Here is a 21,409-nt window from a genome sequence, read left to right on the forward strand (position 1 = left end):
GCTACTGCCTGAGCAGAGATGATTACTTTAAGGAATTAAATATAATTCATCAAATATAAGTAATATACACAACTGATATTTTTATTATTTCATATTTTTCTATTGATGTCTACCTGCCAGAGACAATGGAATATTTTCAATGCTTTGGCAATGAATGTTCACTATTTCTGGTTTAGGAATTCCTAAAATCATTGTAACGTCATTATTTCATAAAATAATCCAACTGAAATCTGATTATTTTTTTAATAGTCAAATACAAACCGACCTCAAAAAAACAATAAACCCTCTGCAATATTAAACATCGACCTAGAAGTTCTAGACCCACGAAGGAAATGAAAATATCCAATGTATGTCAGATCGTGAAATTCGCGTTCAAATATTTTTTTTACTGACCAAATTATTCGATTTTTTTAACGCAATACAAACAAATAATAATTCAGCGTGGACCAGATTGACGCGCTCCCCATTATTTATTGTTCATGCAGTCAGGATTCACCCTCTATAGATAATTATTGTGTAATTTATCTGCAGCAAAAAAGAAATAGCTCAAAAAGCAGTAATACCAGTATGCAAATCAAGGAGCCGAATGAACGGCTTTCTTACGGATGCATCCAAAAGATCCGTTCACGAACGACCCACCACTACAAACTGCTGGCTTCCCAGCGACATGTTTGTTGTTCGAGATGCAGGATTAGCTACAGTATGTCCTAGGCGACTAGCTAAATGTTTAGGTTTGACTAGTCCAACAATCCCCATAGTTAAGTTCCTAATATGTTAGTTACCATTTGCAGATACGTAATTTACTGCACGAGAAGGACTTCAAATCAGCCCGCAAGGTAAGTAACGCTATCAGTTAGCTAACTACTGTAAACAAATCCCTGTTGGTCTTACTCGCTAGCTATGCTAACAGTATCCTCCAAATATTTACCATAATTTCGGAAAATTGTATTTGAAAGTACAGATAACGTTATTACCCTTTGCTAATAGACAGAGTACTTCTAAAGTCAATAATTTGCATGAACGTCTCAAAGTTTCCCGGACAGTAATTAGTAAGATAGCTAGCAGCAATGGCTAACCAACTTCTGACCTCATGGTCATTTTCCTCGCTTGTCAGCTAATGCCTAATCGCCTACAGCCGTGATGAATACAAAATCAATGATCTCTTTCAGGGGCCACACTGAAACAGGCAGACCCACATTATCTGGCACCACCATCATAATAATAGGTTAGATAATTACAAGTGTGTGACTTACTGTCGAGTTGAAGACCATCACTTAGGAGGACCGCATCACCAGGTAACTACAACAAAGATGGGGAACAATGCAATCAAAGCCCACCTGGAGAACTCACAGAAGACTGGGATCTTTCAGCTGACAGGGAAAGGTCTTCCCGAGGTAACAGTCATACACACACAGAGCACATCCTATAGTCTGACTGTTAAAATGTCCACACTCCACAACAGCCTTATAACTGGTGCTTTGTTTATTTTGCTGAATTCCATTCAGTTGTGGTTTTTGTCTTGGATGGTTTGAAAGTATGTATTTTTTTGCCACTAATGTATTTCAGTTCCCCGAGGAGCTCCAGAGGTTGACTGGAAACCTGCGGACTGTAGATCTGTCCTCCAACAAGATCGAAATGCTACCTGCTGCCATAGGAAACTTCCTTCAGATGAAGAGTCTGACTTTAAACTTTAATAAACTCAGTAAGTGGTTGTTGCATCCTCAACGTTACCGTCGTGTCACACGACAGAATCTGTTGACAAATTTTCTAAACTTTGCTTTCACTGAATAATGAATGACCATTACTCGCATTGATTATTTATGTGCGTTCATCTGCTACAATCAATCTCTTTAGCTAGGCTGTGTATTAAGTGTGTGTGTGTGTGTTTTGTGTGTACACAGCAAGTCTCCCAGATGAAATTGGAAAGCTGAAGAAACTAGAGACTCTTTTGCTGAACGGGAACCACCTGACGCAGCTCCCTATCACTGTAGGACAGCTGAAAGCGTTGCGCACCCTCAGCCTGTCAGGGAACAAATTTCGGGAGTTTCCTGCTGGCCTTGGCTCCCTACGACACCTGGACGTTCTGGACCTGTCCAAGAACCACATCCAGGCGGTGCCTGCTGAGGTGGCGGCCTTGCAGGCCATTGAGATCAATCTCAACCAGAACCAGGTAATCAGGTGTTTATTGGTGCATCTCAAATGGCACCATATTTATTCAATCAATCACATTTATTTATAAAGCCCTTTTTACATCAGCCAATGTCACAAATTTCTGTACAGAAACCCAGCCTAAAACCCCAAACAGCAAGCAATGCAGATGTAGAAGCACAGTGGCTAGGAAGATCTCCCTTAAGTCTAGAACCTAGAGAGGAACCAGGCTCTGAGGGGTTGCCAGTCCTCTTTGGCTGTTCCCGGGTGGAGATTATAACAGAAAACGGCCAAGATGTTCAAATGTTCATAGATGACCAGCCGGGTCAGATAATAATAATCACAGTGGTTGAAGAGGGTGCAACTGGTCAGCACCTCAGGAGTAAATGTCAGTTGACTTTTCATAGCCGATCATTCAGTTGAAACTGGAGCAGCAGCATGACCAGGTGATCTGGGGACAGCAAGGAGTCATCAGGCCAGGTTGTCCTGAGGCATGGTCCTAGGGTTTATCTCCTCTGAGTGAGTGAGTGAGAAATAAATAAATATATACACTTAAATTCATAAATATTGGAGGCTGAGACAGGAGGGGTCGGGAGACACTGTGGCCCTGCCCGACAATACCACCGGACCGGGCCAAACAGGCAGCATATAACCCCAACCACTTTGCCAAAGCACAGCCTCCACACCACTAGAGGGATATCTTCAACCACCAACCTACTACCCTGAGACAAGGCAGAGTATAGCCCACGAAGATCTCCACGGCATGAACCCGAGGGGGGAAGATCACCTCAGTGGCTCAACCCACTCAAGTGACGCACCCCTCCTAGGGACAGCATGGAAGAGCACCAGTAAGCCAGTGACTCAGCCCCCGGAATAGGGTTAGAGACAGAGAATCCCAGTGGAGAGGGGAATCCCAGTGGAGAGAGGGCCAGATCCAGTGCCTTTCCCTTCACCTTCACACTCCTGGGCCAGACTACACTCAATCATAGGACCTACTGAAGAGATGAGTCTTCAATAAAGACTTAAAGGTCAAGACTGGGTCTGCATCTCTCACATGGATTGGCAGACCATTCCATAAAAATTCATCTCTATAGGAGAAAGCCCTGCCTCCAGCTGTTTGCTTAAAAATTCTAGGGACAGTAAGGAGGCCTGCATCTTGTGACTGTAGCGTACTTGTAGGTATGGATCAAATCAGACAGATAGGTAGGAGCAAGCCCATGTAATGCTTTGTAGGTCAGCAGTAAAACCTTGAAATCAGCCCTAGCCTTAACAGGAAGCCAGTGTAGAGGCTAGCACTGGAGTAATATGATCACATTTTTTGGTTCTAGTCAAGATTCTAGCAGCCGTGTTTAGCACTAACTGAAGTTTATTCGGTGCTTTATCTGGGTAGCCCAGAAGGTAGAGCATTGCAGTAGTCTAATCTAGAAGGGACAAAAGCATGGATGAATTTTTCTGCATCATTTTTGGACAGAAAGTTTCAGATTTTTGCTATGTTACAAAGATGGAAAAAAGCTGTCCTTGAAATATTCTTGATATGTTCGTCTAAATAGAGATCAGGGTCCAGAGTAACGCCGAGGTCTTTCATAGTTTTATTTGAGATGACTGTACAACCATCAAGATTAATTGTCAGATCCAACAGAAGATCTTTGTTTCTTGGGACCCAGAACTAGCATCTCTGTTTTGTCCGAGTTTAAAAGTACAACATTTGCCGCCATCCACTTCCTTATGTCTGAAACACAGGCTTCCAAGGAATGCAATTTTGGGGCTTCACCATGTTTCATCGAAATGTACAAATGTATTCCCTACATTTACATTTTAGTCATTTAGCAGACACTCTTATCCAGAGCGACTTATAGTTACTGTATTTATCTTAAGACAACCAAATATCTCAGTCATAGTAAGTACATTTTTCCTCAATTAACTTGCTATCAGCAAAGTCAGTGCTAGTACCGGGGGTGGGGGCTAGTAACGGGGGGAATCAGGTGCGAAGTTCACAAAAGGAGATGAGGGGTGCTTTGAGATTATTTAAGACACTATTTGAAGAGGTAGGGTTTCATGTTTTCAGAAGATGGGCAGTGAGTCTGCTGTCAGACCAAGGTATCGGAGGTGGCAGAATGGAATACTCTGGGTTTGAGCATAGCCTGAAGGTAGGGAGGGGCTGTTCCTCTTGCTGCTCCGTAGGCAATTACCATGGTCTTGTAGTGGATGCGAGCTTCAACTGGAAGCCAGTGTAGTATGCGGAGGAGGGGGAGAACTTGGGAAGGATGAACACCAGGTGGGTTGCGGCGTTCTGGATAAGTTTCAGGGGTTAGATGGCACAAGCTGGGAGCCCAGCCAACAGCGAGTTGCCGTAGTCCAGACGGGGATTAACAAGTACCAGGATTAAGACCTGCGCCACTTCCTGTGTGAGGTAGGGTTATACTATACGGACGTTGTAGAGCATGAACCTGCAGAAGCGATTTACTGCTTTGATGTTTGCAGAGAATGACAGGGTGTTGTCCAGGGTCACGCCAAGGTTCTTTGCATTCTGGGAGGGTGACAGTGTGGAGTTGTCAACCGGGATGGAGAAGTCTTGGGCAGGCCTTCCACCGGGGGGGAAGAGCAGCAGCTCTGTCTTGTTGGGGTGGAAGGGCTGACATCCAAGCTAAAATATCTGCCAGGCACGCAGAGATGCGTGTCACCACTTGGGTGTTAGAAGGGGGAAGGAGAAAAGTAGTTGAGTGTCATCTGCATAGCAATGATAAGAAGGACCATGTGAGGATTTGACGGAGCCGACTGACTTGGTGTATAGAGAGAAGAGGAGAGTGCCTAGAACCAAGACCTGGGAGACACCAGTAGTGAGAGTACGTTGTGCAGACACAGATCCTCTCCATGTCACCTGGTAGGCGCAGCAATCCAAGCGTGTGCAGAGCCTGAGACGCCCAGCCCTGAGAGGGTGGAGATGAGGATCTGATGGTTCATAGTATTAAAGGCACTGTGAACCATCAAACAGAGAGAGTTCACTTTGGCAGTGTGGAGAGCCTCCGTGACCTGAGAAGAGCAGTCTTGGTTGATGTACCCGTCTTGAAGCCTGACTGGTTAAGGTTAAGAAGATCGTTCTGAGAGGGATACCGAGAGAGTTTATCTCTTTGATGTCAGAGGGGTTGAGTGTTAGTTTCTTGAGGAAGCGAGGGATTTTTTTTAAGTCAGAGGCGACGCATTCAGTAGTCAGGGATGAAGAATGGGAGACTGTCTCAGACTTCACAAGTTGCAGGATTTCATCTGGAGAGAGAGGGGAGACAGATCAAGGTATAAGGTTCTGTGTGAGTGGGACTGGTGGACTCAATAGGCTGAGTGAATGAGGAGCGGATGTCGTCTACCTACTTTTCAAAGTGGTTGACAAAGTTGTCCGCGTAGAGAGAGGTGGTGGATGATTAAGGAGTGGGGAGAAGGTGGAAAATAGTTTCATTGGGTTAGAGGCAGAAGCTTGACATTTTGAGTGATATAAAGTGCCTTTAGCAGCTAATAGATATAGTGCACCAATTTTAACCAGGTACCTAATCTACAGTATCAGTCAAAAGTTTGGACATACCTACTCATTCTGGGGTTTTTCTTTATTCTTGACTATTTTCCACATTGTGGAATTTGTCAGATGTGGCAGGGCCTGCAAACTATTTCAGGCTGCAAAGGGAAGCCCAGCCGCGAGCTGCACAGTGACACGAGCCTACCAGACGAGCTAAATTGCTTCAAGGCAAGAAACACTGAGGCATGAGAGCATCAGCTGTTCCGGATGACTGTGTGATCAGCCGGCGTGAGTCAGACTTTTAAACAGGTAAACATTCACAAGGCCGCTGGGCCAGACGGATTACCAGGACGTGTGCTCCGGGAATGTGCTGACCAACTGGCATGTGTCTTTACTGACATTTTCAACATGTCCCTGATTGAGTCTGTAATACCAACGTGCTTCAAGCAGACCACCATATTCCCTGTGCCCGGAGCACTAAGGTAACCTGCCTAAATGACTACAGACCCGTAGCACTCTCGTCCGTAGCCATGAAGTGCTTTGAAAGGCTGGTAATGGCTCACATCAACACCATTATCCCAGAAACCTTGGACCCACTCCAATATGCATACTGCTCAAACAGATCCACAGATGATGCAAACTCTATTGCACTCCATACTGCTCTTTCCCACCTGGACAAAGGGGACACTTATGTGAGAATGCTATTCATTGACTACAGCTCAGCGTTCAACACCATAGTGCCCTCAAAGCTCATCACTAAGCTAAGGATCCTGGGACTAAATACCTCCCTCTGCAACTGGATCCTGGACTTCCTGACGGGCCGCCCCCAGGTGGTAAGGGTAGGTAACAACACATCTGCCACTCTGATCCTCAACAAGTGGGCACTTCAGGGGTGCGTGCTCAGTCCCCTCATGTACTGCCTGTTCACCCACGACTGCATGGCCAGGCACGACTCCAACACCATCATTAAGTTTGCAGACGACACAACAGCGGTAGGCCTGATCACTGACAACGACAAGACAGCCTATAGGGAGGAGGTCAGAGACCTGGCCGGGTGATGCCAGGACAACAACACATCTCTCAACGCAATCAAGACAAAGGAGATGATTGTGGACTACAGGAAAAGGAGGACCGAGCACGCCCCCATTCTCATCGACCGGGCTGTAGTGGAGCAGTTTGAGAGCTTCAAGTTCCTTGGTGTCCACATCGCCAACAAACTAGAATTGTCCAAACACACCAAGACAGTCGTGGAGAGGGCACGACAAAACCTTTTCTCCCTCGGGAGACTGAAAAGATTTGGCATGGGTCCTCAGATGCTCAAAAGTTTCTACAGCTGCATTGATCGAGAGCATCCTGACTAGTTGCATCACTGCCTGGTACGGTAACTGCTTGGCCTCCGACCGCAAGGCACTACAGGGGATAGTGCGTACGGCCCAGTACATTACAGGGGCTAAGCTGCCTGCCATCCAGGACCTCTACACCAGAGGAAGGCCCTAAAAATGGTCAAAGACCCCAGTCATAGACTGTTCTCTCTGCTACCGCATGGCAAGCGGTACCGGAGCACCAAGTCTAGTACCAAAACGCTTCTCAACAGCTTTTACCCCCAAGCCATAAAACTCCTGAACAGATAATCAAATGGCTACCCGTACTATTTGCTTGTTGTCCAGCCCCCCTCGCCAACTCATCTTTTACGCTGCTGCTACTCTGTTTATCATCTATGCGTAGTCACTTTAAGTATACATTCACATACATATTACCTCAATTAGCCTGACTAACCGGAGCCCCCCGCACATTGACTCTGTACCTGTACCACCTGTATATGGCCTCGCTACTGTTATTCTCACTGTCATTTTACTTGTATTTTTTATTTCTTTACTTATCTATTGTTTATCTAATACCTTTTTTTTTTAAACTTAAATTGCACTGTTGGTTAGGGCTTGTAAGTAAACATTCCACTGTAAGGTCTAAACCTGTTGTATTCGGCATTTGATTTGTAAACAAATTTGTAAGCACAATTTGAGGGAAGTAAGCTTTTTGTGCATATGGAACATTTCTGCAATCTTTTATTTCAACTCATGAAAGATGGGACCAACACGTTTTTGTGATGTTTATATAAATGATGATCCCAGATTTCAGTGGTGTCTGCAGAGGTGTCCACCTGCCAGAGGCTGAAGGTGCTGAGACTGGAGGAGAACTGTCTGGAGCTAACCTCCATCCCTGTGTCCATCCTCACCACCTCCCAGGTGTCCCTGCTCTCCGTGGAGGGCAACCTGTTCGAGGTGAAGAATATGCGTGACCTGGAAGGGTATGAGAAGGTGAGTCGTGAAACAGATGCTTGTTTCTTTGACAGTCAGCCCGCCGCTAAATGAATGATCAAGGTTAAAGCAAGGAACAGTCAAGCTACTGCTCTATGCTGTCTTTAATATCGATTGTAAACAAAACAGCTCATGTGTTTTCAAACTCAACTGTTTTAAATATCGTTCCTCCCCATGGTTGACGTAATTTTTGTGAGCAGCGTAGAAACAAATACTGTTTCTAAAGAGTGGTGTTCTAGCTAAACAATAATGGGATTTCCTGTTCAATGTTGAGAAGGATCAACTGAAGAAAGTTGTGGTTCAGACTGCTAATTCCTTTTTTAGTCATAATCCCTGCACTTGACATAATCTGTGGTCAAATATAGCACCAAACATTAAATAGGACCACCTGCCTATTATCATACTCAAATTAGACCACCATTCAGTTCTTACTCAAAGGGCGTATCTTATAGTTCTCATTTAGTCCGTGGTGTCGCAGCCTCAGATGTGCTTATTTGTTCATCTAATTTGTTGTTTACCCCACAGTACATGGAGCGCTTCACTGCAACCAAAAAGAAATTTGCCTGAACAATAGAAAGAGAGCATCCCCCTGAGTCCAGCTTGTGATCTACCCTCAAGCACCCTCTCTAAGTGGTTGTGGTGTACTACAGTAAATATGGCTTCTGCACTCCTGCGGCAACAGGTTACAACGGAGAAGGACCACTGTAGAGAAGGACTGATCGAGAGCATGCTACAGGACTGCGTATGAAAACAACAGGACACCATTGATGGTGACAGAGAACTATGTGAATGATGGACAGTGCACTCACTTTAATGATATTCATAAATTGCATATTGAATACTTAGCTATTAATTTCTGACCGAAATGTTGTCTTTAGTTATTTAACCGAAGCAGGTTATGCTTGTAGTACATTCGTGGCCAAAAGTTTTGAGAATGACACAAATATTTATTTTCACAAAGTCTGCTGCCTCAGTGTCTTTAGATATTTTTGTCAGATGTTACTATGGAATACTGAAGTATAATTACAAGCATTTCATAAGTGTTAAATGCTTTTATTGACAATTACATGAAGTTGATGCAAAGAGTCAATATTTGCGGTGTTGACCCTTCTTTTTCAAGACCTCTGCAATCTGCCCTGGCATGCTGTCAATTAACTTTTGGGCTACCACTGATGGCAGCCCATTCTTGCATAATCAATGCTTGGAGTTTGTCAGAAATGGTGGGTTTTTGTTTGTCCACCCGCCTCTTGAGGATTGACCACAAGTTCTCAATGGGATTAAGGTCTGGGGAGTTTCCTGGCCATGGACCCAAAATATCAATGTTTTATTCCCCGAGCCACTTAGTTATCACTTTTGCCTTATGGCAAGGTGTTCCATCATGCTGGAAAATGCATTGTTCGTCACCAAACTGTTCCTGGATGGTTGGGAGAAGTTGCTCTCGGGGGATGTGTTGGTACCATTCTTTATTCATGGCTGTGTTCTTAGGCAAAATTGTGAGTGAGCCCACTCCCTTGGCAGAGATGCAACCCCACACATTAATGGTTTCAGGATGCTTTACTGTTGGCATGACACAGGACTGATGGTAGCGCTCACCTTGTCTTCTCAGGACAAGCTTTTTTCAGGATGCCCCAAACAGTCGGAAAGGGGATTCATCAGAGAAAATGACTTTACCCCAGTCCTCAGCAGGCCAATCCCTGTACCTTTTTATAGAATATCAGTATGTCCCTGATGCTTTTCCTGGAGAGAAGTGGCTTCTTTGCTGCCCTTCTTGACACCAGGCCATCCTCCAAAAGTCTTCGCCCTCACTGTGTGTGCAGATGCACTCACACCTGCCTGCTGCCATTCCTGAGCAAGCTCTATACTGGTGGTGCCCTGATCCCGCAGCTGAATCAACTTTAGGAGATGGTCCTGGCGCTTGCTGGACTTTCTTGGGCGCCCTGAAGCCTTCACAACAATTGAACCTCTCTCCTTGAAGTTCTTGATGATCCGATAAATGCTTGATTTAGGTGCAATCTTACTGGCAGCCACATCCTTGCCTGTGAAGCCCTTTTTGTGCAAAGCAATGAGGATGGCACGTGTTTCCTTGCAGGTAACTGGTTGACAGAGGAAGAACAATGATTCCAAGCACCACCCTCCTTTTGAAGCTTCCAGTCTGTTATTCGAACTCAATCAGCATGACAGAGTGATCTCCAGCCTTGTCCTCGTCAACACTCACACCTGTGTTAACGAGAGAATCACTGACATGATGTCAGCTGTTTTTTTTTTGTGGCAGGGCTGAAATGCAGTAGAAATGTTTTTGGACATTCTGTTTATTTGCATGGCAAAGAGGGACTTTGCAATTAATTGCAATTCATCTGATTTCTCTTCATAACATTCTGGAGTATATGCAAATTGCCATCATACAAACTGAGGCAGCAGACTTAGTGAAAATTAATATTTGTCATTCTCAAAACTTTTGGCCACGACTGTACATTGTGCTAAAATGGTCTCTACTGGTGCAGCGGTCTAAGGCACGGCATCTCGGTACTAGATGTGTCCCTACAGACCCTGGTTCGAACACGGGCTGTATAACATGCATGATCGGGAGTACAATAGGGCGGCGCGCAATTGGTGCAGCGTCGTCCGGGTTAGGGGGGGTTGGCTGGGGTAGATTGCCTAAGTGTTACTTTTTTGCCTATAAGAGATGGTGCCGGTGGGCAGCAAGTGAATGAAAGCTGTAGTACAGAATGTCAAAGCAGTGAACTACATAGACCCAGAATGAGAGAACTCATTTATGCACAGAGGCTTGCTTATTCTGTGGATCTGGAATGGGCGGCCCAAGTTTTCTGGTGCTAGGGTCCTGGTAATTTATTTTCAGTTGAGGAAGGTTCCGCATCGGCAAGCCGCACACATAAGCTCTGGTCCCGCGTGTTATTTTTTTTATGCTGGGAAAGAATTAAGAAAAGCACAGCGTTTAATGTAAACCAATCCATTTGACTCTTAGCAAGCATACTCTTTTATTTTATTATTCAATTATTGCTAGTCATATTATTTGGACTTGATTTGTATTATTTATTATCTTCAGTTTATCTGTTGAACACATCCTCACAATTTTTCTAATTTAACTCTAAATAATTTGTCATTGTTTTTTGAAAGTGTGATCATATCAGATAAACACAAAATATGACCACCTCCACCATTTTGACCCGCAAACACGTGTTAATGGATCCTCTTCACATTATTTCGTCTGACAAGGGCCTCTGCAGCTCAACCTGTATTACTAGATTGACGACAACCTCACAGAGGTCCTTTCTATGAAGGAGGAGCTCCAGGAAGCTGTCATTAACAAGAAATAGAACTTAACATCAGGTGTATGTAAGGAAGTGAACTGTAACAGAATACTCTCCATGAGTTATGCCAATATACTGTACTAACAGATTTACCTAACTTTAATGTTTCATTTTACTGCATTTATTAATGTTTCTATTTAATATTTCAATTGAGTTTGTTTCCTTAAATCGGATTCGATTTTGTTGCCATCCTAGCTTTGTGCGAGTGTACAGTAAAAATACCACTTCACATCAGATTGTCACAACCTTATTTTTGTGTACTACTTGCAGTAACCTAATATACCCTGCAACTCATTACAAATTCTCCCATTAAATAAAAATACAATTGCTTTTACAATTGCCTTTGTCTCTGTAGGTTCAATAGGTGTTACACGAACAGATTTCTCACTAGGCGGCGGTCATGCACATTGACATTCCTCAGGACACTGACCGTTTTGTCCAGAGGCTTATTCGCTACGATAATTCTGTTGCAAAACGTTTTTCAAACGGAAGCAAACTGGGGACTTAACTCAATTTGTCCAATGGAAACTCGTTTTCGTTATACGTTTCCGTTTGGAGTAAAGGATTTATGTTGCAATTCAACCGACGTAATGAATACACCCCTGATGTAGTAGGAGGCTAGAAAAACAACGTGTAAATCACCATAAACGGAGTCCACGTCAACTTATCTGAAGCAGTGTGGTCGGTTACTTAATGAGGGGAAAGAAAACAACATATACTTTGTTTATCATCCCGGACAGGAATTTACTGGTATTTCGGTCTTGGTGAATTGTTCCCTATAAATCTCAAAGTAGTGACTTTCTAGTGCGGAAACCTACTTTGGAGTCACTGCCCGAAGGGACATGTAGCTCAGGGCTTCGACTGTTCAAAACTTCGGAATTCGTAGATTTGTGAATAAGAGGCTCAAACTGTGAACCAGATGTTGAAAAGATGACCATTTATCTTTGGATCATACTCTTGGCACAACGTAGAGCAATCCATGGTAAGTTTGAGTAATTATCACTTGACTGCACGACTACTTCTCAGAAATTTCAAATTAGGTTATACTTTTGATTAGTTTATTGAACTCCGTTTCGCGTTTGTTTGTCAACAACGATCGATGTTATTTCAGTGGCCGATAGTCCAAAACAAGGGACCAAGTCCACCGCTTAGGTTTTCTGCACACAATTGAGTGCTAGTGTAGGGGTTTCTCTCTCCAAATGTTGCAGTATGACTTGTAACAACGTTTTGTAAATAGGGCACAATAACAAGGGAAGAGTCTGATCATAGCCAGGAATCGGCACATATTTCTTCCTAAAATTAGGTAATTTGCTTATTCCCCATCCAGACCTGGGTCCAAAACATTCGGACAAATACTCAAGTATTTGAGATGTTTATTTTTTGTTTCGGCTTTGCTGTTTTGGGACTATTATATTGGCTCCAAATATTTAAAAGGTGACTCTTTTTACATAGCAGGGATCATCAACTAGATTCAGTCGCGGTGTCGATTTGTTTTCTGGAGTGGGTGGTCGACATAATTACAAATATTTTGTAGACTGCAAAAAGACCAAACAGATATGTTTGACTAAAACATAATCATTTCAAACCTTGCTTACATTTGTATAAGATCACGTGTCTATCTATTATGAGTGGGAATACTTGGTAACAGATTACTTAAATTAAAATCACTTGGAGCTGATTTCCTGGTGTTTTTACAGTCCCCCCCCCCCGAATTGTTAAAAAAAATGTGTGTATATATATTGTTTTAATATGGGGGGGTAAATTAATCCACCTGGGGGCCAAATGCCGGCTGCCAGTTAGGGAGCCCTGGCCTACAGTATGCATTTGACCCAAGTATTTTCCATAGGCCTGTCTAGGCTATTTGACCCAAGTATTTTCCATATGCCTGTCTAGGCTATTTGACCCAAGTATTTTCCATAGGCCTGTCTAGGCTATTTGACCCAAGTATTTTCCATAGGCCTGTCTAGGCTATTTGACCCAAGTCTTTCCCCACCCCCACTCCACTTTTAAATGAATATGGTAGTGAAATCAGTGGTCTGGAAATTCAATATAATGATAACGTTCACTCTGCTTGTAGAATTTAAGGTAGTGCTTCATTTACCTGCTTTTAGCGACACAAATGTATTGCTCCAAATTGTATAGGGTTGCACAAAAACAGTCAGTGGGAAGCCAGAAATGGAATACAATTCCATTTCAACTCACTGTGGAGATGGGCAGGACGCTTGGTCATTATAATGGGGGGAATTTGAGACAAAATATCTAAAATATCATATTATTCAACAGACTTTCCAAACATGGGTCTGATGTAGACCAACTTCCTCTCTGCTTACCTCATGTCAAAATAAAAGTCCTGCACGTGTGCCATTTGTGGACACAAATTTAATAACTTGTGGGGACTTTTATTTTGTGGGGGACTTTTAAAGCAAAGGCTTCTATTTTTTTTTGTCAAGCAGATGGAAAAGGGGTTTAGAAAACATCTACCAGATAAAGTCTTAAAATGCATTAGAAATACATCAAAACACATTAATGTTGAGGTAAAAGACCGCTGCCAACTACTATCTACACTTGGGCCTGTATTTACTTTAGGATAACATATCTGGCTTCTGTACATTTTAGAAACATTGTGCTCTGTCTTGTAATTCCTTTACCAAAAACCCACATATCTAAGATATTTTATCATTTCTCTCACTGAGGAGGAGGGTGGATAATGAAAGTTCACAGAAGTAACAAGTAAAGTTAGATATACCAACAGTGAAGAGGCGATTGCGGGATACTGGCCTTCTAGGCAGAGTTGCATAGAAAAAGCCATATCTCAGACTGGCCAATAAAAAGAAAAGATTAAGATGGGCAAAATAACACAGAAGGCCAGCATCCCGGAGTCGCCTCTTCACTGTTGACGTTGAGACTGGTGTTTTGCGGGTACTATTTAATGAAGCTGCCAGTTGAGGACTTGTGAGGCGTCAGTTTCTCAAACTAGACACTCTAATGTACTTGTCCTCTTGCTCAGTTGTGCACCGGGGCCTCCCACTCCTCTTTCTATTCTGGTTAGAGCCAGTTTGCGCTGTTCTGTGAAGGGAGTAGTACACAACGTTGTACGAGATCTTCAGTTTCTTGGCAATTTCTCACATGGAATAGCCTTCATTCCTCAGAACAAGAAAGACTGACGAGTTTCAGAAGCAAGGTATTTGTTTCTAGCCATTTTGAGCCTGTAATCAAACCCACAAATGCTGATGCTCCAGATACTCAACTAGCCCTAATGAAGGACAGTTTTATTGCTTCTTTAATTAGAACAACAGTTTTCAGCTGTACTAACATAAGTGCAAAAGCTTTTTCTAATGATCAATTAGCCTTTTAAAATGATACACTTGTTGTGCTCTCCTTTTTATTTTTTAAGTGTTCCACTCTTCTAGCCAGCACCTCGTCTAAATAGGTGTGTGTTTCTTTCACCTCTAAACTTGGATAGCTAACACAACGTGCCATTGGAACACAGGAGTGATGGTTGCTCTGTATGGGCCTCTGTACGCCTATGTAGATATTCCATAAAAAATCAGCCGTTTCCAGCTACAATAGTCATTAAAAACATGATCAATGTCTACGCTGTATTTCTGATCAATTTGGTGTTATTTTAATGGACAAAACATGTGATTCTCTTTCAAAAACCAGGACATTTATAAGTGACCCAAAACTTTTGAACGGTGGTGTACATGTTTTTGTTGTTTGTTCTTTTGTTATAGAACTGAAAAGATTTGAGTCTTGGTTTATCTCCATTTTGGATGGGTAGCTTTTGTGTTGTTCAGTGTGTGCCAATTTTCCCAGAAGTGGTTCGATTCTTCAATTACACTTAGCTGATTTATTTATTTAGATTTTTTCTCAGTGGAAAAAGTAGCCAGTTGTCATACTTAAGTAAAAGTAAAGATGCCTTTTAATAGAAAATTACTCAAGTAAAAGTGAGTCACCCAATAAAATACTACTTGAGTATAAGCCAAAGTATTTGGTTTTAAATATACTTAAGTATCAAAAGTGAATTGCTGTAATTAAGTATTAAAAGTATAAATAATTTCAAATTCCTTATTAAGCAAACTGGACCATTTAATTATGTTATCTGTGGATAGCCAGGGGCACTCTCCAACACTCAGACATAATTTACAAACAAAGCATGTGTTTAGTGAGTCCGCCAGATCAGAGGCAGTAGGGATGACCAGGGTTGTTCTCTTGACAAGTGTGTGAATTAGACAATCCCCAGTAGGCCGTCATTGTAAATAAGAATTTGTTCTTTTAACTGACTTGCCTAGTTAAATAAAGGTTACAAAAAATTCAAAATGTAACAAGTACTTTTGGGTGTCAGGGGAAAATGTATGGAGTAAAAAGTACATTATTTTCTTTAGGAATGTAGTGAAGTAAAAGTAGTCAAAATAATACAGATACCCCAAAATACGACTTAAGTAGTACTTTCAAGTATTTTTACTTAAATACTTTACACCACTGTTTTTTCTCAGTGTATTTCTTTATTGTTTTAGTGTTTCACCAAAGTGAAGCCGTAGGCCCAGGTTTTCTGTGTTTTTGGTTGGATCTGTTTCTCAATTTGTTTCTTAGGGTTTTTCATTCTTCATCAAACCATTTGTCGTTGTTAATTTTCTTAGGTTGTCTGCTTGACATTTTTAGATTTGATAGGGAAGCTGAAAGGTCAAATATATAGTTTAGACTTTCTACTAACAAGTTTACATGTTCGCTATTGCAGTAAAACTTTTTGTCCAGGAAGTTGTCTAAAAGGGATTGGATTTGTTGTTGCCCAATAGTTTTTTGGTAGTGGTAGGTCTCTACACTACTTTCATTCTATCTATAGCGTTTCTTAATATGACGTCTATGTTTCACAAGTTTGGACAGTACAGTACAAAAAACTTTAATATAGTTCAGTAGAGTAAATAAAGTAGATTATAGTCCTGTACAGTAGAGAAGAATAGAGTGGTTGTACAGTACACAGTAGAGCACACTACGGTATACTATAGTGTACTGTACTGAACTCTACTGTGCTGTACATGTGAAACATTAACATCCTATGATTGGTTCAGATTTGGTCCGGACCAACCAAATTTGGTCTTGTTTGATGGCGGAGCTCATTAAAATAATATCCAGTGTATAGAATAATTCCCAAATATGCAAAAGAGGATACTGCATATTTCTACCTTTTTGTGTACGTATTTATGATACATCACCATGAAGAAAATGAAATTCATATCCATAATTATGTATCTCTTTGTAGTAAAGATCAGGGACACATGATGAAATTATATTACGGCAATTCGGTTACCGGGTGTAAATCCGCATCACTTACTGTAGTTCAATAACCAAAATATATTTTTATAACTCAAGCTTTCATGCCATACCTGACTCTCCATTATTTTTGCAGACATCTTTGAGTTGTAAGTCAGAGCAGATATTTAAGAGTTTTTGGAAAATGTGGTTACATAAAGAAAATAGATTTTACAGAAATTCTGTGACAACTTTTACATCTGCACAGTTCTTCCAGTGAATGTGGTTTTGTGACATGTTCAGTTGTTTAGTTTCTTAAACTTTGAAATCAATGGTTTTTGTTTGGCATACATTTTAAGTGAAAAGACAGCCGCGGCAATTCTTACCATGTAATTGCCCTTTACCATTTTGTCGGCTACCTTTTTCAGGGGTATCCAGTTAGCTTTCCTGTAACGCTCACTACTGCTTGTGTGTTGGAATCTGACGTAGCCTTAGATCCCATCCATGATCTTTTCTTCCACGCCATTTTAAAGTAGTGAAGGAACCCTAGTGAAGAAGAAACAACCACAATGAGCTTAGGCTAATAATCAGTGACTCATTGAACTCTGGTGTGTCCTGACCTTTGACTTCTAGGACTCCTGTTCACCAAGAACCCTACCAACCTCACAGTAACCCAGGGCAACACGGCTCGCCTGGGTTGTTGCGTCGAGGGCCTGAGTGAGCCGGAGATTGTGTGGATGAAGGATGGGGAGAAGCTGTACAGCACAGACCAGATGTACATCCCCATCGAGCAACACCACTGGGAGACCTTCCACAGGTCAGCGTTTTGGTTCAGTCTCCTACTTTATTGTGAGAACATAATGTTGAACTTTTATCTTGTTATCTGTCACTCTGGCTCTTGTGGGAAGAGCAAGGATTGGTGAGTGATGCTTCAGTTTAGATTTCTAATAATTGTTTAGGCAAATGGGTATAGATAGTTCTACCAGATGGAGTAGAGTACCTAAGCACAGAGAGAGATTGGATTTCACACTGCTGTAATCAGTGCATTTCACCAGAAATCATTTGGAGGCTGTTTTTGCAAAGCGTCATCATTATCGCAAGGAAACAAACCTTTCCTTGGAGTGTTGCAAAGCACTGAGCTCACCAGATCAGCTTCACAGGAGACTAGTAGATATCCAGTTAGTTGAAAAGTCAGAGAAAGTGCTTCTAAGTTTAATCATAAAGCTGGTCAAATAACATTAATTGTAGCTTAAAGCATTGTCTTTTTTTATCTTTCAAAGTCTTTGCTCTTGTGTGAATTCAATAACGTTCTCAGACTGCCTTAAATACTGGATTTAAGGCAGACTGACAACGTTACTGAATTTACACGAGCAGACTTTATCTGACTCAAATCAAATTGTATTAGTCACATGCGCCGAATACAACAGTGAAATGCTTACTTACAAAGCCCCTAATCAACAATGCATTTAAAAAAAAATACGGATAAGAAATAAAAGTAACAAAAAATTAAGGGGCAGCAGTAAAATAACAAGTGAGGCTATATACAGGGGCTACCGGTACAGAGTCAATGTGGAGGCTATATACAGGGGCTACCGGTACAGAGTCGATGTGGAGGTTATATACAGGGGCTACCGGTACAGAGTCAATGTGGAGGTTATATACAGGGGCTACCGGTACAGAGTCAATGTGGAGGCTATATACAGGGGCTACCGGTACAGAGTCAATGTGGAGGCTATATACAGGGGCTACCGGTACAGAGTCAATGTGGAGGTTATATACAGGGGGTACAGAGTCAATGTGGAGGCTATATACAGGGGGGTACAGAGTCAATGTGGAGGTTATATACAGGGGCTACCGGTACAGAGTCGATGTGGAGGTTATATACAGGGGCTACCGGTACAGAGTCAATGTGGAGGCTATATACAGGGGCTACTGTACAGAGTCAATGTGGAGGCTATACAGGGGCTACCGGTACAGAGTCAATGTGGAGGCTATATACAGGGCTACCGGTACAGAGTCAATGTGGAGGCTATATACAGGGGCTACCGGTACAGAGTCAATGTGGAGGCTATATACAGGGGCTACCGGTACAGAGTCAATGTGGAGGCTATATACAGGGGCTACCGGTACAGAGTCAATGTGGAGGCTATATACAGGGGCTACCGGTACAGAGTCGATGTGGAGGTTATATACAGGGGCTACCGGTACAGAGTCAATGTGGAGGCTATATACAGGGGGTACCGGTACAGAGTCAAATGTGGAGGCTATATACAGGGGCTACCGGTACAGAGTCAATGTGGAGGCTATATACAGGGGCTACCGGTACAGAGTCAATGTGGAGGCTATATACAGGGGCTACCGGTACAGAGTCAATGTGGAGGCTATATACAGGGGGTACCGGTACAGAGTCGATGTGGAGGCTATATACAGGGGCTACCGGTACAGAGTCAATGTGGAGGCTATATACAGGGGGTACCGGTACAGAGTCAATGTGGAGGCTATATACAGGGGCTACCGGTACAGAGTCAATGTGGAGGCTATATACAGGGGCTACCGGTACAGAGTCAATGTGGAGGCTATATACAGGGGCTACCGGTACAGAGTCAATGTGGAGGCTATATACAGGGGCTACCGGTACAGAGTCGATGTGGAGGCTATATACAGGGGGTACCGGTACAGAGTCGATGTGGAGGCTATATACAGGGGCTACCGGTACAGAGTCAATGTGGAGGCTATATACAGGGGCTACCGGTACAGAGTCGATGTGGAGGCTATATACAGGGGCTACCGGTACAGAGTCAATGTGCAGGGGCACCGGTTAATTGAGGTAATATGTACATGTAGGTAGAGTTATTAAGGTGACTGCATAGATGATAACAACAGAGAGTAGCAGTGATGTTAAAGGGGGGGGGGGGATGCAAATAGTCAAATGGGTAGCCATTTGATTAGGTGTTCAGGAGTCTTATGGCTTGGGGGTAGAAGCTGTTTAGAAGTGTTTTGGACCTAGACTTGGCGCTCTGGTAAACTTTTGCCATGCAGCAGCAGAAACAGTCTATGACTAGGGTGGCTGGAGCTTTTGACATATTTTTTGCGCCTTCCTCTGACACCACCTGGTATAGAGGTCCTGGATGGCAGGAAGCTTTGCCCCAGTGATGTACTGGGCCAGTTGCCGTACCAGGCAGTGATGCAACCAGTACGCTCTCAATGGTGCAGCAGTAGAACCTTTTGAGGACCTGGGACCTGTTGGTTCCACTTTTCTGGGTTCTGTTGTTTACTTAACAAATAAGGAACACTCAAAATGTCTCCTATGTCAAAACCTGCATGTGCAGCTAAAAGAACAAGTTATTCTCAACACAAGGTTTCTGAGAACCTGTCTCAGCAGTATGCAAATCTGCCCTTGTTGCAGAGAAAAACAGACGCTGTCGTTCTCTCTCGCTATCACCCTCCGTCCCTTATCTCACCTTTTCTCACAGACGCGGGGCTGCGGGTTTTGGCAGAGAGCTAGACACAGACAGAGGCCTCAATATTCAGCTATACAGTGAGCATAAGTATAATAGCACGTAAGCAAATTAATAACAACATAATCAATGGTGGGGGTCTTTAGAAGACCCCCAAAATCAACTTTAACCCTTCAGACCCATGCCAAATCTTTTCTGTCTCCTGAGGGGGAATAGGTTTTGCCGTGCCCTCTTCACGACTCTTAGTGTGCTTGGACCAGGTTAGTTTGTTGGTGATGTGGACGCCAAGGAACTTGAAGCTCTCAACCTGCTCCACTGCAGCCCCGTCGATGAGAATGGGGGCGTGCTCGGTCCTCTTTTTCCTGTAGTCCACAATCATCTGCTTTGTCTTGGTTACGTTGAGGGATAGGTTGTTATTCTGGCACCACACGGCCAGGTCTCTGACCTCCTCCCTATAGGTTGTCTCATCGTTGTCGGTGATCAGGCCTACCACTGTTGTGTCATCGGCAAACTTAATGATGGTGTTGGAGTCGTGCCTGGCCGTGCCGTCATGAGTGAACAGGGACTACAGGAGGGGACTGAGCACGCATCCCTGAGGGGCACCTGTGTTGAGGATCAGCGTGGAGGTTGTGTTGTTACCTACTCTTACCACCAAGAGGCTCAACATCAGACCTAGGTTTAAATACTATTTTAAATCTTTCAAAATACTTAGTGTTTGCTTTGGCCTGCCTGAAATGCCATATAGGTGGGTTTTTCACTTCTGGGAATTTCTATTCGGTCAAATTGCAATGGGTAAGCTTAATCAAGCTAATTATTTCAGATCGTTTTTTAACGCAGGTCTGCTAAATATGGCAGAGTAGAACTTACAGGTTTTCAGCAGGTTTTGGGTGGTGTTGGGGGGAGGTTTAATAATCGGCTTGGGGAGTCTTTATCCCTGTCAGAAAGAGAAAAAAAAACTGTAAATAACATGGCTGGAGTGGAGACAGCAAGGGGTCTACCCTTACCGTAAACCAGACCCCGAAGAGGGGATTGTAATGCAGTCAGCTGCATCTGTCTGTGAGTTACGTAAAGCTGGAGGCAGACTGCTGGACCTGCTGGTAAAGTGAACTTTCATCGCCATTGGTAGCCGTTTCTGTTCATCTCATGCACTGAAGCTCGAAGGTCTTTCAGTTGGATCTCTCTAAAGTCTGAAACATTTTCCCTGTTTCCTGCTCATCACACAGACACGAATGTCCTAGATACCAGGGACATTCACCGTATGCTGTGTCTAGTCTAAAGAACTAGAATGATGTGATAGAAATCATTCTACATTTATATCTATCATATTTCTATGGTCTAGTGACTTGTCCTTCAATGGTTGGAGTGGTGAGTTTGGTGATGATTGGTGTCAGAAGTGGGCAGGGTTGG

The 21,409-nt window shown here is 43.0% G+C and overlaps 2 protein-coding genes across 2 annotated transcripts in view; both read left to right on the plus strand.

Annotated features, from left to right (window-relative positions):
• Positions 1 to 557: 557 nt before the first annotated feature.
• Positions 558 to 11,631, plus strand: LOC115146601 (leucine-rich repeat-containing protein 57-like). The gene is made up of 6 exons (XM_029688674.2): positions 558 to 836; positions 1,170 to 1,394; positions 1,567 to 1,702; positions 1,902 to 2,170; positions 7,780 to 7,965; positions 8,491 to 11,631. The coding sequence occupies exons 2-6, from the start codon at positions 1,311 to 1,313 to the stop codon at positions 8,530 to 8,532; spliced, it is 717 nt and encodes a 238-aa protein (XP_029544534.1). The 5' UTR covers positions 558 to 836; positions 1,170 to 1,310; the 3' UTR covers positions 8,533 to 11,631.
• A 260-nt stretch (positions 11,632 to 11,891) lies between these two features.
• The window catches only part of LOC115145983 (tyrosine-protein kinase receptor TYRO3-like), a 32,653-nt gene continuing 23,135 nt past the window's right edge, over positions 11,892 to 21,409 (plus strand). Inside the window, exons 1-2 of the mRNA XM_029687713.2 lie at positions 11,892 to 12,276; positions 17,178 to 17,361. Of these exons, the coding sequence (XP_029543573.2) occupies positions 12,225 to 12,276; positions 17,178 to 17,361 (236 nt within the window). The 5' untranslated portion in view covers positions 11,892 to 12,224. The remainder of the gene's footprint in view (positions 12,277 to 17,177; positions 17,362 to 21,409) is intronic.

Source organism: Oncorhynchus nerka, linkage group LG18, assembly GCF_034236695.1.
Source record: "Oncorhynchus nerka isolate Pitt River linkage group LG18, Oner_Uvic_2.0, whole genome shotgun sequence".
Taxonomy (NCBI): Eukaryota; Metazoa; Chordata; class Actinopteri; order Salmoniformes; family Salmonidae; genus Oncorhynchus; species Oncorhynchus nerka.